The sequence below is a fragment of the Juglans regia genome, chromosome 10 (genome assembly GCF_001411555.2).
Source record: "Juglans regia cultivar Chandler chromosome 10, Walnut 2.0, whole genome shotgun sequence".
Classification (NCBI taxonomy): domain Eukaryota; kingdom Viridiplantae; phylum Streptophyta; class Magnoliopsida; order Fagales; family Juglandaceae; genus Juglans; species Juglans regia.
The window spans coordinates 32,580,065-32,596,862 of NC_049910.1; the positions used below are offsets into that span (position 1 = coordinate 32,580,065).

The 16,798-nt window shown below is 34.4% G+C and overlaps 1 protein-coding gene and 1 pseudogene across 3 annotated transcripts; both read left to right on the forward strand.

Annotated features, from left to right (window-relative positions):
* The first annotated feature begins 3,363 nt into the window (after positions 1-3,363).
* LOC109004120 (palmitoyl-acyl carrier protein thioesterase, chloroplastic-like) lies at positions 3,364-9,302 on the forward strand. 3 transcript variants are annotated; one of them, XM_018982541.2, is made up of 7 exons: positions 3,364-3,648; positions 4,574-5,129; positions 5,271-5,404; positions 6,358-6,471; positions 6,793-6,964; positions 7,087-7,197; positions 8,724-9,302. In XM_018982541.2, exons 2-7 carry the CDS (start codon positions 4,632-4,634, stop codon positions 8,991-8,993), a joined length of 1,299 nt encoding a protein of 432 aa, XP_018838086.1. In that variant the 5' UTR covers positions 3,364-3,648; positions 4,574-4,631; the 3' UTR covers positions 8,994-9,302. The 3 variants fall into 3 exon arrangements, with proteins under 3 accessions (XP_018838086.1, XP_018838087.1, XP_018838088.1); XM_018982542.2 differs by having other exon boundaries at positions 4,578-5,129; XM_018982543.2 differs by having other exon boundaries at positions 3,366-3,648; positions 7,087-7,155.
* A 5,373-nt stretch (positions 9,303-14,675) lies between these two features.
* Positions 14,676-16,548, forward strand: LOC109004119 (annotated as a pseudogene).
* The last annotated feature ends 250 nt before the right edge of the window (positions 16,549-16,798 follow it).

Below are 16,798 nucleotides of genomic sequence, written 5' to 3' on the forward strand. Positions count from 1 at the left end.
TCCGTAGGTGCGGTTAGCACTAGCACCCGTAATTTATCCTTATCTTCTTTTCAGGATTTCTTCGCACTACTTCCTAGGCTTCTTCTTTGTCATAGCTACCCTTTTGAGGAGATTCATGTATGTTGTGATCGGCCCAATTTGGCCAATAAAAAGCCATCTTTAATTAGCATTAGCATTCGTCTCATAAAAAAGAAAAAAATTCATTAAAATTTAATGATTTGGAGGTTAAAATGCTGATATTAGATTCCGTATACTATCAAAACTCAAGTTTTGAACTACAGTACTTTTATTTTTATCTATATATTAGAAAATTTATTATTCATTCTCTATTTTTATTATTTTATTATAAAATATATTTCTTATATTTTTTATAATTTGTATAATGTAATTCTTTCATCTTTTTTTTTTAATACCTTTTTTATTAACACTACTGCACGGTGGTTTTATTTTCTGGCTATATTAATATATATATGGTTAGTGTAATTGTAAAATATAAAAAAAATTAAAAAAATTATTATTAAAAAATAATATTATATTATTATTTTGATAAATCTAATGGTTAATTTAACGTGGAGTTATGAATAAGGAAGTTTTGAATTTATGAAAAATATGTACTTTTCATCAAATTTTAAAGATAAATTTGATGAAACCAATGTTAACGCTCTAACATCGAGAAGATATAATCTAAATGGATCATGACACTGTCTCATTTTAAATATCGAAATTTCACAATTTTTATTAAACAATCATCTTTTCATTTTTTTTAAATTCATAATTTTTTTTAAATGAATATAACTTTCCTTAAAAAAAATTAGGAATTTCACTAAAAAGAAAGAAAAAAAACATTTATTGATGGTTTTCAATTCAAATATGATATTCAGGTAAAGAATGCTCAAAGTGAATCGCAAGCATGCAGTCTCCGAGAGAAAACATAATTAAATATTAGAGTAATATTACATACAGTCGTAGAGTACGTAAATATTATACAATCGTTTTAAAAAATAGTAAGGTCTATTATTAAAAAATTAATTTTTTTTCATGTGGGTCTCATATTTATTCAATTTTTTCAAAACGACTATACGGCGCTTGCATACTTAAGACTGCAAGTATCATTTCTCTAAATATTAAGGCCATGTTTGGAATTTAGACTATTTCAATTTAGTCTAATTTTGAATCTAACATCTAAACACTCAACTTTTAAATAACTAAACTCATATCAATTCAAAAATTTTTTATACGTGAGACCCATAATTTTTTTCAACTCAATATCTTTTTACACATGGAACCCACAACCTTTTTTAACTTTCTATAAATACATGTAAACACATTTTAATATCCAAACATATTTAGACACATATTAGGTGAGACTCATAAAATTTATTCCATCATCTCAATTCATTACTATTCATAAATAACTTAACTCCTCTCAACTCAGCTCAACATTGAATCAGACTTAAAACTTTCCCTTTTGAAATTTGTTGTTTATTCTCTTCATGATGTAGCTTTGTAAATCAATTGGAAAAAAAAATGCCATACAACTATAAAAGTACAATGAAGTTCCTTGTTTGATTCAAATTAAAGTTTGGGGTGCCATAAAATATTAAAATGGAATTAACAATATAGTTATATAGAAGGATAAAAAAAAATAAAACTAATTAAACCATTTTAATTAAAAATAATTCTCTTTAATTAATATTTAATTATGTTTGTTTGAAACTTTAGAACTTCAAATAAAAACTTAATGTTTATCTATTTCTCTTCGAATTACATCATTCAACTTGGATAGAAAATAAGAGAATTTTAAATCGTTTGAAAAGAATAAAGAGTCTTACGATTTTTTCTGAAGAGTGAAAAGAATAAACATATAAAATGAATTTTGTAATATTTCTCGTTGGAGATTTTTAGATAATAAATATTTCACAAAAACAAAAGGGGATGGTTGGAAAATGAATGAGATTTGAATTTTGTGAATAGCAATAAAATTATTCGTAAATAGTAGTAAAATTGTTTGAATTAAGATATTTTATTGAATTTTAGAAAATGAAAGAGAAAAAGTTGAATAAAACTATTATAAAATTAAAATAATGTTAGAATATAATTTTTTAATATTATTATTATTTTAAAATTTGAAAAATTTGTATTATTTTTTGTATTTTGTTTGGTAGTTTAGGAAAGTTGTAATGATTAGATAAAAAAGTTAAATTGAAGTCTCGTTTGGTTACGCAGTTATGGTAAGATGAAATGAAATGTTTTGTTGAAAATTGAATAAAATATTGTTATAATATTATTTTTTAATATTATTTTTTTAAAATTTGAGAAAAAGTGAATTGTTTATTATATTTTGTGTGAGAATATATAAGATGAGATAATTTAGTTTTATGTAACCAAACCAACCTAAGATTTTTGTATTTGGATAGTATTTAAAATAAATTATGAAAATCTTTGAGATGCGATAAGAATGAGATGAGATCTCCAAACGAATATTATTATTATTGGGTTGGGTTTTGAAAAAGTTGAATTTAAAATATTATGTTTTAATATTATTATTATGTTGAGTTTTGAAAAAGTTGAATTGAGATTTAAAAAAGTTAAATTGTTTATTATATTTTGTAAGAAGATTTGAAAAAAGTGTAATGATGAGATGAGATGAGAATTTTGTATCTCATCCCACTCCTAAACTTGCCTCAGCTATGCTTAAATGATGAGGAGATCATATCATCTATAAATAATAATAAAAAATAAACTATTTTTAAAAAATAGTAAACTATTCATGATGCTGAGGAGATCATATATCATCTGTAAATAATAATAAATAAATAAACTATTTAGAAAAAAGAATAAATATAAATAGAAGTTTCTATTAGGTGCATTCGTTTTGCACAGATGTGGTATCATCTAGATCACATATCTTTTTAAGTGAGTGTTGGGAACAATCAACTAGAAGTATCTACGCAATGAATGTAAAGTATATATTGTTATAATGACTTTTTTCTAACATTATTTTTGAAAAAAATAATAAACTATTTATGAATAATACTGAATAATAATTAACTATTTCGCAAACTAAACACATGTGGTCAGTAAGGAAGATCTCGAAAGATATATAGGCTGATTTAGAGAAATAGACATTTGTAATTAAAACTACAATATTTAATGCTTAATAACGGAAGGAGTGGAAAAAAAGCTGTAGAGACCAGAGAGAGAGAGAAAGAGGTTGGGGATGTGGAACTTTGAAGGGGAGGCGGGAGGGGACCAGATGGATGGACGGATACTCTTCAATGTATATATATATATATATATATATATATATATATATATATATATATTATATTATATATTTATATATCTATATAAACGTGAAGTCTAGGCTCTGCAATTCAATTCTTTTTATCGTCCAACAAACCGCTGGCCCTAAAATCCTCATTTTTCTCTCTTCTCTCTCTCCGATTATTGCAATAACCCGGAAAATCTAGAAAGCAGTAGGAGGAAACTCTACAACTATCCAGAAAAAGGAGTTTTCCTGATCTGAAATGAAGCAATAGCCCCTCATTTATTTTTGCTCAAAACACCGATTCGAAGTTTATTTACTTAGTTTTTATTGTTGCTGCGTTTGGTTGGACTTTCTACCTCGGTTTCTCTCTGGTTAAGGTACGGACGGAGGGATTTCTTTCGTTTTTGTATTTCCTTCTTCTTCTTTTATAATCTCTTATTTTCGGGTCTGATCTGGGTGGGCATTTGAAATTAGCGGTCTTCTCTAGCTTTTTCTTGGCAGCGAAACACGCCGTGAAAGTTTCGTCATTTTTGTTGGACACCCTGATTTTAGATTAATGGAGGGGTAAAATGGGGATTATATGCACGATTTTGATGTATATTGCGACGTGCATTGGTTTCCAGATATATTAACGAAATGAGATGAAAGGTTTTGGATTTAGCTTTGGGTGTTCTATAGTTTTCGGGTCAGATCCGCTCTGCCTTCGGCTGTGTATATACGAATGATACTGTATTAGATAATGCCTAGGATCGTATGTTTCAAATTGTTGTTTTCCTTCCAAAAAAGTTCTCCTTTGTGGTTCTCTTTTTTTCCCTTCTTCTTATGGCTTTGAATTTGGTCCTTCAGTTCTGGGAATGCTCAGAGAAAGAAATAGAAATGCCCCAATTGCTAAAATATTGAGCTCTGATTTCTTTTTGGGTCCAAAGGGCATTTCTTTCTGGAAATCAAATGTTTTAAGTGGCGAAAATTTTTGGGAACCTATTTCTTCGCAGGACTTGAATGATGTGGACTTTTTTTTTTCAATCTTTTTTATTTGAAAAAAAAAGTTTCTGAAGCAAACTAATTTTGAGGCATTTAATTGAAAAAGGATCACCCACACGCATATCATGTGTATGTTCCGTTCGAAGGAGAAACTAGCTCATGGCAGCTTTTAAATTTGTTCTTACTCATTCTTCATCCGAACCATACAGACCGATGGTGTTCTATCTGTGCTGCAACTCGTTGGCGTTTTCATTGCTTTTGCTGTCTGTTGCGTATGTCTGAAGATTCCCACTGTTTGTTTTTTTCCCCTTCCCCTGACAGACAGTGCTCCGATTGGCGACAAACTTTGACTGGCGCCCTCAGGCCGTAGAACTTCATCATGGTTGCCACCGCCGCTACTTCTGCTTTCTTTCCGGCCGCATCTCCAGCTCCAGACTCTGGCCCAAAGACGGCCAAAAAGCTTGCGAATTTGGGAGGAATGAAGTCGAAATCTGCTGGGTCTTCCGGTGCCTTGCAGGGCAAGGCAAGTACCCAAGCTTCTCCCAAAATAAATGGTACCTCAGTTGGGTTGAAAAAACCAGTGGAAGGTGTGAAGAATGAGTTTGAAACGTCGTCGCCTGCTCCCAGGACTTTCATTAACACATTACCTGATTGGAGCATGCTTCTTGCCGCTATCACCACAATCTTCTTGGCTGCTGAAAAGCAGTGGATGATGCTTGATTGGAAACCAAGGCGGCCTGACATGCTCATTGACCCTTTCGGTCTAGGGAGAATTGTTCAGGATGGTCTTGTGTTCCGGCAGAATTTTTCTATTAGATCATATGAAATAGGTGCTGATCGCACAGCGTCGATAGAAACGTTGATGAATCATCTACAGGTATTATTAAATCCTCAAATTTTAGACATTTAAAAAAAAAAAACAATTATGTAGTGGGTTGTTCTGTTTTTATTGAGTAGCATATAATACGAGATTTCTTCTTCATGAGCTGTTTTCTTATTCCACCTGCTTTTGTTGCAGGAAACTGCCCTTAACCACGTTAAGGGTGCTGGACTTCTTGGTGATGGCTTTGGTTCGACGCCAGAGATGTGCAAAAAGAACCTCATATGGGTGGTTACACGAATGCAGGTGGTGGTAGATCGCTATCCTACATGGTAAGCCACTTCATGCTAATAGTTTGCGCTGATTAACTACACTTAAGCATTAGCTGATGGATTTTCTCATTTAGTCGGTTTATGTTTGTTCGTCCATTTTTCATACAGGGCTTTGATGATTGTATCCTAAATCAATAGCATAGATTATAGTTTGCAGCGCTGGCCGTGTAGCAAAGTGTTGGCTATTTAGTTTGCTCTGTTAACGTATCTTGCACTTAAAGGTTTCTAAAAGATCACTATTTTTTTGGTGATGATGCCTTATCAAGGTTGTGCTCAATTTGTGCATTTGCAGGGATATTAATTTTTTGGGGACATTAGTGTGTCTGGGAAGCTTAACATATTATCATAGGTGGATTTTCTGACCTCAGGATTGTTAATTCTTATTATGAAGCTAACTTATCAAAATAAAATTCTAAGTATGAAGCTAAAGTTATTGCTTAAAACAAATTTGAATATTAGGAAAATACAAAATCAAGGAAAAAAAGGTTGCGGTGGTGTTCACGGGTCCCCCCATACCTAAGGACCTATTCCACTCTTGATCAAAAGACTTGTCCCATGATAAGTCTGAGTAATAACCATTTCATTAAAAAACTTAGCAAGGCCCATTCCATTTAGGAATATACCCTGTCCCTATATGATGTATTCTGATTTGCTGTGTTTTATTTAATTTTCTTAGAAGAAGAAGCTCAAAGCAAGTGGTAACCTTTGGAACTCCCCTGGGTGTGAGGGTTTACATTTTTAAGAATCTTGTTTTGCATTGATTGTAAATTTCGGAGCCAACCACTAATTTTTTGTGGGCAAGTTTTATGATAGCTGTTTTTAGTCGAGTGTAAGAACTTTTATAAGATGCCGTCATGGTTGGAGAGCAACAGAATTTATAGGTCATAAGCTGATTTGTAGTTTCAGGAAAGATGTCCGAATATATTGATGAATTTAATTTATTTGTCTTACAGGGGTGATGTTGTGCAAGTAGACACTTGGGTCGGTCCATCTGGAAAGAATGGTATGCGCCGTGATTGGGTTTTACTTGATTCTAAAACTGGCGAAACTCTGACAAGAGCCTCTAGGTATGATTCTTTTTAGAGTTGAATCTTTTTTTCCCTGTCCTCTTGAAGGCGCATATGATACTCAAAATTATGTCATTTATGTTACATCATAGTTCTTTTACTTTGGTGATGATAATTAAAGCAATAATAATAGTCTATTTTCTTTTTGTTATCAGTTTTCTTGACATGATTCAGATTGAAATGTGTTGAGAAGTGTTTTCTATGGGATGTATAGTAATAAACTTCAGGCATGCCTACATGAAATGTGTATGATTGTTTGCGTTACATGGTATTAGCAGAAGTAATTGATCGGGTTGTGTTTTTGGCTTTGTTGATCTACAGTGTTTGGGTGATGATGAATAAACAAACCAGGAGGTTATCTAAGATTCCAGAAGAAGTTCGGGGAGAAATAGAGCCTTATTTTACGGATACTGTTCCTGTTGTGGAAGAGGATAGCAGAAAACTGCAAAAACTTGATGACAATACAGCAGACTATGTTCTTACTGGGTTAAGTGTAAGTTTATTTTTTTCATCCAATACTTTTAATCAACATTATTTGCTTTGACTTCTGACAAACCGCGATGTTTGCACCCTTGTTGCTTTCTAAATCGTTAATTTCCCCTTTATTATTTGCAGCCTAGGTGGAGTGATTTAGATGTCAATATGCATGTCAACAATGTGAAGTATATTGGCTGGATCCTTGAGGTAGATGCTCAAGTGAATTTCTTTCTTCAGTTCATCTCCTTTGTACTTCCCCTTCTCTCTCTCTCTCTCTCTCCCCCCTTCCTTTTATATGTGTTTACTAGATTCAATATACATGCTAATAATGCCTGCCCTGTACAAAGATGGTCAGCCAGATAAAATTCTGAATTGAATGTGTCTAACCAGAAACAACCTTTTCTTGGGTTTATATATTCAGTACATTTACAAGTCAGCAATGTATTTGCAAATCCCTTTTGAGCAGTAGTGCTTGGTTTTCTATTTTTGAGTCTTGAATTACTTTAAAAAAAAAAAAAACTCTTGAATTATATGCTTAGGAAAAGATTAAATTAATGTTTTCTTATCCATCAAATCCCAAAGCTCCAATATAGAATTGTCTAATTCATTCAATACTTCCAGGTTTTTATTAATTAATAATAAGTTCCTGTCCCAGTGACATGCTTAAATTTCCAGGCTGGATAAGTCCAATCGAGGTAATGTTGTAGTCCTTCACAATGTTGGTTGTCTCAGCAGGGCTTTAGTGATTTCAGTGCGATGCCATGTGCAACTGTCCTTGTCAAGTATTAATTCCTGCTTTTTGTCATTGCCACGTAATACTGTTTGCCTTTTAGCTTTCCTTATACTTTTTCTGTTGGCTTTTTGCTGGAATAGATGTACCTACTACCAGCCATCTTGGCCCTGCAATACTTTGGTTTCTTTGAGCTAGATCTCATCAGGCTGTGCTTTGGTTTCTCTGGGGGATGCCTGAGTAATGCATTGCATCACAAGTAAAATATATTGTATTTATCCAATCTATGCTGTTCTTTCCAACATCCCCTTGGTTTAATTAGCATCAGAGGTTACTTGTAAAAAAAAAATTAGCATCAGAGGTTGTCGTTTAAGATTTGTGTTTTGGGTGCCATATTCTTAACATTAAATCCATCAATATTGGGATGTGAGAAATTACAGTAAAAGATGCACAAAAGAGTAATGCATAAACTCAGTGTCGTGTCCCACCTTCCGCTTGGGCTGGTACCGACCCCCTTTATTAGCTCAGTCTCCAGATCAAAATCTGCAACATTGGACTTTGAGGTAACTTTCTAGTGCTCTTGAATGCGGGCTTTATGATGGAGATTGAAAAACAATTGAGTAGGTAGTGAGATGTTTTTAGGAAAATGGGAAAAAATAATAGGATAGTATCATGACTTAGCTTGCTACACTAGTTTATTTTTGGTTAATCATATCTAGCGGGGGTTGGGGTTTACATTATATGACATGGAGTTGTATACCCGGTGTTCAAATGTTTTTTGGTAGAGGACCTCATCTTGCGACCATCTTCTTAGGAGGGGAAAGAGTAGTGCCATTTAAGATAGACTATTGGCAAGACATGCAAGGGGCGGAATTGAGTGTTGAATGATTGTTACTTTTCTTTCTTCAGTTGATAAAAAATTTTCTGTTTCCCTTGATGGAAACAGATGGAATCTCGCTACCTGAGATTGTTTTTGTCATAATCTTTGTCTGTTGTAAGTATAATACATGTTAATATAATCAGAAGTTGATACTGGCTGTTGCAGAGTGCTCCATTGCCGATCTTGGAGAGCTATGAGCTTTCTGCCATGACCTTGGAGTACAGGAGGGAGTGTGGAAAGGACAACGTGCTTCAGTCATTGACTGCCGTCTCTGGCAGTGGCATTGGTAATTTGGGAACTCTGGCTGACATGGAGTGCCAGCACTTGCTTCGACTCGAGAATGGAGCTGAGATTGTGAGGGGCAGGACGTCGTGGAGGCCCAAACATGCCAGCAACTTTGAAACTTTTGGTTCAATTCCTGCTGAAAGCATCTAATATTAATATGAAGTGCTATTGGGGATGGAATGGATATAGGAGCGCTTGTGTAGAATCCTCTGCATGTGTTTCTTGGATTTTATTCGTATTTCTTCCTTTTCTATATATATATATATATTTATATATGTTCCTTCTCTTTTGTCATCTTCAGGAAAGAATAGTGTTCCTCCCCACCCTCCTCTTGTAATTATCTCTTTCTTTCTCTCTCTCAAAAATCCACTCTAGTTCTTATCCAAAAAAGTCTTAAAGGAGATAGATAGAGATCAACGTATAGAGTTATTGCTATCAATACAGATTTTTGGGGTACCACAAAATGTTCAGTAAATGTTATAGCATTTATTTTATGATTTTATTGAAAAAGATATGTGTATCTGTATGGACCCTCGCTTAATGGCCTCGTCCCTCTCGGCTGGCTCACCTGATTCAATCGGGAGCAATGTCCTGCGTTCTGGCAGACTGGCAGTGGCAGTTAAGCTTAGCTTTCTGGTAATTGGCATGTCTAGGCGATTTTGTCATATTATTATTATTTGGTTAACATTTTTTTCTATAATTTAGAATTGGTGGAGTATCCACTTATTGCTGCTTTTATTATGGACGACTTAAAAATATCACCTTGTTTTGGTGCAACAGCTAACACTCGTTTGTGACTGTTTTTATTTATGAGTGGCTCTACAGCCACCGAAATGAAAAAGGATGTCTCGAATAGTGTATTTTATTTTTTTAATTTTCTTTTCTTTCATTTATTCTTTTAATCATTATAAATATTTTTAAAAAAAGTAAAAAATTTACAACATCATTAAAAAATATTTCTTTAATCATTAAGAAAAAAAATTAAAAAAAAAAACATTTCGAGAGAAATGTTTGGAATCTATTTTGGAGATCCCAAATATTTATTTATTTATTTATTTGGAATGTCAGCATTTAATATTTGATGACTTAAAATACTATACGTTTGTATGCGACAGCTAGTGTTCGTTGTGATTTGGTTGTCAATGTGAAAGGTCCGATACATAAATTCTTTTTTTAAAATTTTTATACAAAATATAATAAATAATTTAAGATTTTCAAATCTTAAAATAATTATAATATTAAAAAATAATATTATAATAATATTTTATTCAACTCATTTAAAATAATTTTATTTCATCTCATTCCATCTCACTATCTAAACAAGTCTTAAGTTGTTAAAAATTAAAACTTAGTATCTCAACTTGAATTAGTGTATGCTTCTCTTCAAGATATGATTCTTCATATGAATAAAAAATTCATGATGTGACATGATTAAATGAATATCAATAAGAGAATTGTTTGTCACAAAGAAGTTTTACAAAAATTTACAAATTAATGTGTCTCGATATGGTACATTAGATTATAAAATAGATATCATGTATCATACGAAGTCATATAAACTTGTGAGTTTATTTTTGTGAGATCTCTTTATGACTGCAGCACTTTAATAGAAAATAATAAAGAATAAGTTTTAGGGAAGAAAATATTTTGTTGGTAGTTATAAATGGTCATTTTATGGATTTGGGTCTTAAAATTAAATTGACGAATAGAAAGGGATCTGGAAAGAAAGCCCAATTCCCAAAACATATACTTACTGGGATCTGGACAACTAAATTTTCGAAATATAAGCAAAACACTAATGCTGTTGGTGTTATTTAGAGTTAGCCTTGTTGACGTTAGATTTTTGAGTATTTAAGGTCGAATCTTGCTCTACGAGGGATGGAGTGCAAGGATCAAGGTAAAAGAGATTTGCTGTGTTTGTGTTAGTTTAGTTAGCCATGCTCTTTGCCCCATCTGCCAGTCTGCTGAGGGAACAACTTCTCATCTTTTTCTGAATTGTTCCTTCTCCAGAATTCTATGGAGTCAATCAATCGCCTTGGCCCCACATTGAAAACATCATACGCGTTGTATCTGGCCTTGATTATACACAAGTCAACATTCTTCATTCCCCCCCACCCTCCCCAAAGCAAGTAGGTTTAAGATTATATATTTAATTTTCTAATTTATGGATTTTATTAGTTGAAGTAATTAATATTAAAATCTATTGAATAAAAATTGAAGGTTTTTTTTTTTTTTAAATGCAAGCAAATAAACTTCATTAGAAATTAAAAAGATGATACATGAGGAGGGGGTGGGTTCCCCAACAAACACTCCAAAACAATAAGAATAGTGCAAAGTTGTGGATAAAAAAGAAAAAAAAAAAAAAGAGTTTTTGCAACCAATTTCTTGGTCTTCATCCATATTCTACAAAGAGAACGTCGTCTTAAAAGACGGTAATAAGTTGTTCGCAAAAATTTGCGAACAACGGAACCACCGCTGGTGGCGGTTGAACATCTGCTAAAAACGGTAAAAGTGGCGGGTGTACTGTTGTTTTTTGTCTTGAGATATTTTTGGAGAGATCCGCAATTTCTTCTTCGAGATCATCGGTTAGAGAAAGCGATAATATAGATGAAAACACGGCATCGGGTGGACTGATCTACGGCCTGTGAACATCTACATTCCCATGCTCCTGTGATGGCATGTGGCAGCCACGCAATGGTGGGATGGAGACGAGATGGCCCAGATCTGGAAGATCTCAGCGAGTTGAAGCTGCTGGTACGGCACGTGTAGCCGTCAAAGGCGTCGGAGCATGGTGGCGCGTGAAGGCCACATGCGGCAACAAGCCATCGGCACGTGGACCTCAAGCTTCATCCTAGCAGATCGGCAGATGACGGATGGGGCGGTGGGGCACGTATAGGCGGATGGCAGCCGAAGAGCAGCAAATCTGACCAAAATCGAATCGGTGGAGGAAGGAAAAAACACTACCTTGAAAGTGTATACATAATGCGGAAATGGAAAGGAGAAGGAGGAAGAGTCTCTCTCTCTAAAAACTTTCGGCTATAGGAAAAGAAAAAATTTAGCTCGAATAAAAATTGCAGATTAGATGGTGAATACATATGTATCATAGCCCACAGACAGGGGTGTAAGTTTAAATCGGACCGGATCGAATCGGACCCGTTGGTCTGGTTTTGAATCTGTCCGATCCGGGACCGATTCCTATATTATGAAAACCAGCCGGACCCAGTCCGGTCTCAGTTCCATAGTTTCCGGGACCAGACCAGACCGGTTGGGAAAAAATATATATATAAATTAATTTTATATATTACACAAAACATTTTATATATATATATAAGTTTTATATATAATATATATAATTAACTATCATATATGAAATAATTTCATATTATAATTTATAAATTATAATATAAAATGTTAATCTTAAATATAAACATTTGTAATTTATTTGATCATATGTTATTAATATAATTATATATATATGATAATATTATTATAATTTATAAAATAAAAGTTTAATCTTAAAGATGAAAATTTAATTGATCATATGTTTTAAATATAATATATATATAATTATTAATAACATTTTATCATAACAAGTAACACTTTATTATATATTTTTTACATTTTAAAAAAACTGGAAAGACCAGACCAGACTGAAAACCGAAGGTACTGGCTTAAGAAAATAATCGGAGCGTAATCGGTTTTGAAAAATGCAAAACTGGTATATACCGGTTCGGTCCTAAATTTTGTCTAAAACTGGACTGGACCGGACCGATTATACCCCTACCCACAAAGACAAAGGGTGCTATTATCGACGAATGGGCCCAAAAATTCTATAACTTCATGCTTAATCTAATGTTCATAGCTTTATTAATTGATAGTTGATGTTATTAGTAGTGTACGTTTTTAGCTTTCGCAACCTTTCATTACCTTGTGGTTTTTTGTTGGACGACTGACGAGTCTAGTCGATACCTGCTACACCTATTTTTGTCTTCAATGGAGGAAGAGTTGTTATTGATTTCCATGGAACCCCAGCATGACCAAGTGGTACATAAAAGATCAGATCGGTAAATAAAGGAAAAATACATTCTCATCAAAACGCGGTCTCTCTGTCCAATGATTGAATTTTAGAGCTCAAAAGTAGTTCATTTGTCCTAATTGTGAAACTATCGATGCCTTTCTTTCTCCCCTTTAGTAAGCGAGATCTTCCTTTACAGTTCAAATAACAGGTTCCTACCCTCCCTCCCTCCCTCTGGCTTAATATTTATAATTTATGTGTATATGTGGTGTGTATGTATGTATGCTTGTGTGTGTGTGTGTGTGTGTGTGTGTGTGTGTGTGTGTGGAGTGTGTTTGTATGTATGTTGAATTAAGCTTCACTTCATGAATTATTAACAGTGAGGCATGGAATTTTAGTATCTAAATTGTGAAGATTGTGGTTGGGTTTGTTAAAGTAGGTTGTTTTATGGTAATGAATCATGGTGATCTGTGTTTGAGGCCACTGGTCTTGTTTCATGTGTTGGTTTCGGATTCTAATGGTAATTCCCTATTTTGTTCAGGTAATTATCACAAATTTGGGGTTAGACCTACCAAATTCGCTTCTAACATCTAATTGAGTTTTGTATTACTAATGTGGACACGCTCATTTGTGATTTGAGTAAAGCCTTTCCAGTCAAGGACTTAGGTCCTTTATCTTACTTTCTTAGATTGGAAATAGACCATACATGAGATGGTCTTTTGCTCTCTTAGAGAAAGTACATAAAAGACTTACTCACTCGCAGCAACATGCTGCATGCGAAATCCATGACCTCACTCATGGCAGCCTCACTCAAACTCTCTAAGTTTGACTCACCTAATTTTGAGGATGTTACATTGTTTAGAAGCATTGTAGGTGCTCTTCAGCACCTTTCACTCACAAGACCCGATATATAATTTTCTGTAAATAAGGTGTGCCAATTCATGCACTCCCCAAAGCTCCCACATTGGAGTGCTGTAAAAAGGATATTACAGTATCTCAAAGGCACAATCAACTATGGCCTTCATTTTTCATCTCAGTCTCCTTTTATCCTACAAGCATATTCTGATGCTGATTGGGCGGGATGCCCCGATGATCGTCGTTCGATTGGGGGTTCTTATATTTTTCTTGGTACATACTTGATTTCCTGGATCTCTAAAAAGCAAAGAACAGTTGCAAGATCAAGCATAGAGGCAGAGTACAAGTCGGTTGCCACCTCTGCAGCAGAGCTTATTTGGCTTCAAAATGTGATATGTGAATTAGGCCTTCCACTTTCTCAACCTCCAATTTTATGGTGTGATAATATTGGAGCCACTTACTTGGTTGTCAATCAGGTCTACCATTCCCGAACAAAGCACATGGACCTTGATATTCACTTTGTAAGAGACCGAGTTGCTACCAAGACCCTTGTTGTTTCCTTCATCAGCTCCAAATACCAGCTTGCTGATGTCCTTACAAAACCACTAGTTGCTGAAAAATTTGCTAAGTTTCGGTCAAGTCTCAAGGTCGTTGATACTCCCTTGAACTCGAGGGGGCGTATTAGCATAGATGATTGCACTAAGTATGTTCTAGAAGAACTGTAGAAAACCTTTCTGTTATTCTCTACAATTCCTATAATTGTTTTTATTCCTTTTTTATTCTATATTCCATTAGAAGAGTTGTGTATATAAACACATTAAATGCAATGATATAGTATTGTGTGGAATTCAGAAAATATGCAGCTCTGATACCCTGCACCCTTCAAAGAATATGTTTTTTTTTATCTACTTTCTTTATTTGACCCAGGTGGTCCGTCTGCTAGATATTGCAACACTGTTACGATGCTCAAGCAAATTCTGAGCAAACTCTCTCAGAAACTGCCCAAAGCTGACCCAGTAGATTGTGCAGGGAGTGATTCTGGGAAACTTAATGCCAATTTGGGCAGTGGATTTCAATGTGCAAATGTTGGTAGTGCTCTTTCAAGCAAGTTAAATGTTGTGAAACGCGCGTCTTCAGTAGTTTTTCCCACGAGCGTTCCTGCTAGAGTCGAGGTAGTGGAAGTCCATCTATCTTTCAAAGATGTTTCAAGTTTACAGACGCAGAATCTGTTTGTCAGTAAGTTGAACCTCTGCTGTGAGGTTCATGATTTTAGTGATCCAGATAAGCAAGATGTAATACATCAAGCATTGTTAGAGCTTGTTGATTTTGTTTCTTCTAGATCCGCAAAGTTGACTGAACCAGCAATCGCTACAACGTGTAAAATGTGTGTTGTTAACCTGTTCAGAGTTTTCCCACCTAAATATCGTTCTAATTGTATTGGGGGTGAGACATAAGATGAAGAACCAATGTTTGATCCTGCTTGGTCACTTTTGCAAATTGTGTATGACCTTCTCCTTTAGTTTGTCAACAATACTTATCTTGATGCAAATCTGGCAAAAAGGTACATAGATCATTCTTTTATTATGAGATTACTTAACCTCTTTGATTCTGAGGACCCAAGAGAGAGAGACTGTTTGAAAACAATTCTGCATAGAATATATGAGAAATTCATGGTACACAGGCCTTTTATTCGAAAGGCTGTTAGCAATATCATCTATCATTTTGTTTTAGAAACTAAGTGACATAATGGAATTGCTGAGTTGTTGGAGATTTTTGGGAGTGTAATTAGTGCGTTTGGTTTTCTTGTGTAGGGCTCTGATTCCCCTGCACAAACCAAAATCATTAAGTATCTATTATCAACAATTGGCCTATTATATTGTACAGTTTATAGATAAAGATCCAACATTGGTCGGGACTATGATTAAGGGACTATTGAAATACTGGCCAGTTACAAATAGCCAAAAGAAATTGATGTTTATTGGTGAGTTGGAAGAGATTTTGGAAATGACTAGTATGGCTGAGTTCCAGAAGATCATGGTCCCACTGTTTCAGCGCATAAGATGCTACTTCAATAGATCTCATTACCAGGTAATTTTTATGTTATATTGATGCACTTTACCAAAGACATGCTTGTTGCATAAACATTTTCTTTGGTTTCATGTACACAGAAAAATATCTTGGTCGAAATAGATTCCCTTGAGACATCTCTTTGGTTTTATCACTTTGGTGGTTCTGTTTCTATGAAAACAAAAACCTTTGACTGTTGTCTTTTCTTGTTCGTTAGAAAGTTGCATCATGACTTGCGATTGAATAGGTGCATCTTGTAATTGATAACATGTTTTTGGTATATCAGGCAAGCAACCTAGTACCACTCCATGGGTTTTGTTCCATCTAAGAAGTTGTTCATTAGATGGTGGGAAGTGGTAATGTATCTCAAAGAGACAATGTGAATGTTATGTTCTTCTTGCCTTGATAATTTTCAGGTGGCTAAGTGTGCCCATTTCTATGGAACAATGAACACATCCTTAATTTTATCTCACATAACAAGCAGATGATTCTGCCTCTAGTGTTCTCAGCTCTTGAGCAAAACACTCAGAATCACTAGAACCAAGTTGTGCTCCACCTTACTCTAAATCTAAGAAGGATGTTATCTGAGATGGATGGGGAGCTAGTGACTACCTGCCAACGTAAGTTGGAAAATGAAGATTTAAGGTAAGTGTGGCAGCCGAGAAGCAAAGATTGACATGGGAACGCCTGGAAAATGTTGTTGGTGTCCAACCCTTGACAAGTAATATTTTAGATCTGATCCCTGCCACATGCTCTGTTGCTTGCTAATTGCTTGGGTAACAATATTTGAAAAGAAAATATGAAAGATTATTGTCATAGGCTCTCGAATATTACTTGGTATGGAATGCCAATAGGGCTTCCATCTACACTAAGATGTTGTGTTGTAGTTATGTTGAGTTATGCTATGGCCATGAAGGTTCTTTCCTTGCACAAGAGGTTGGGTTGACGACATTGCTTGCAATCGTGTGCATTGACCTCTCTCTCCTGTATGATCCTTGCCCAAGAGATGTTTGTTTTT

Coding starts and splice junctions, on each gene's coding strand:
- LOC109004120 (XM_018982541.2), top strand. CDS start 4,632: ATGGTTGCCACCGCCGCTACTTCTGCTTTCTTTCCGGCCGCATCTCCA. Junction 5,405..6,357: donor GTAGATCGCTATCCTACATG/GTAAGCCACTTC, acceptor TTTGTCTTACAG/GGGTGATGTTGTGCAAGTAG. Junction 7,198..8,723: donor TTCTTCAGTTCATCTCCTTT/GTACTTCCCCTT, acceptor TGGCTGTTGCAG/AGTGCTCCATTGCCGATCTT.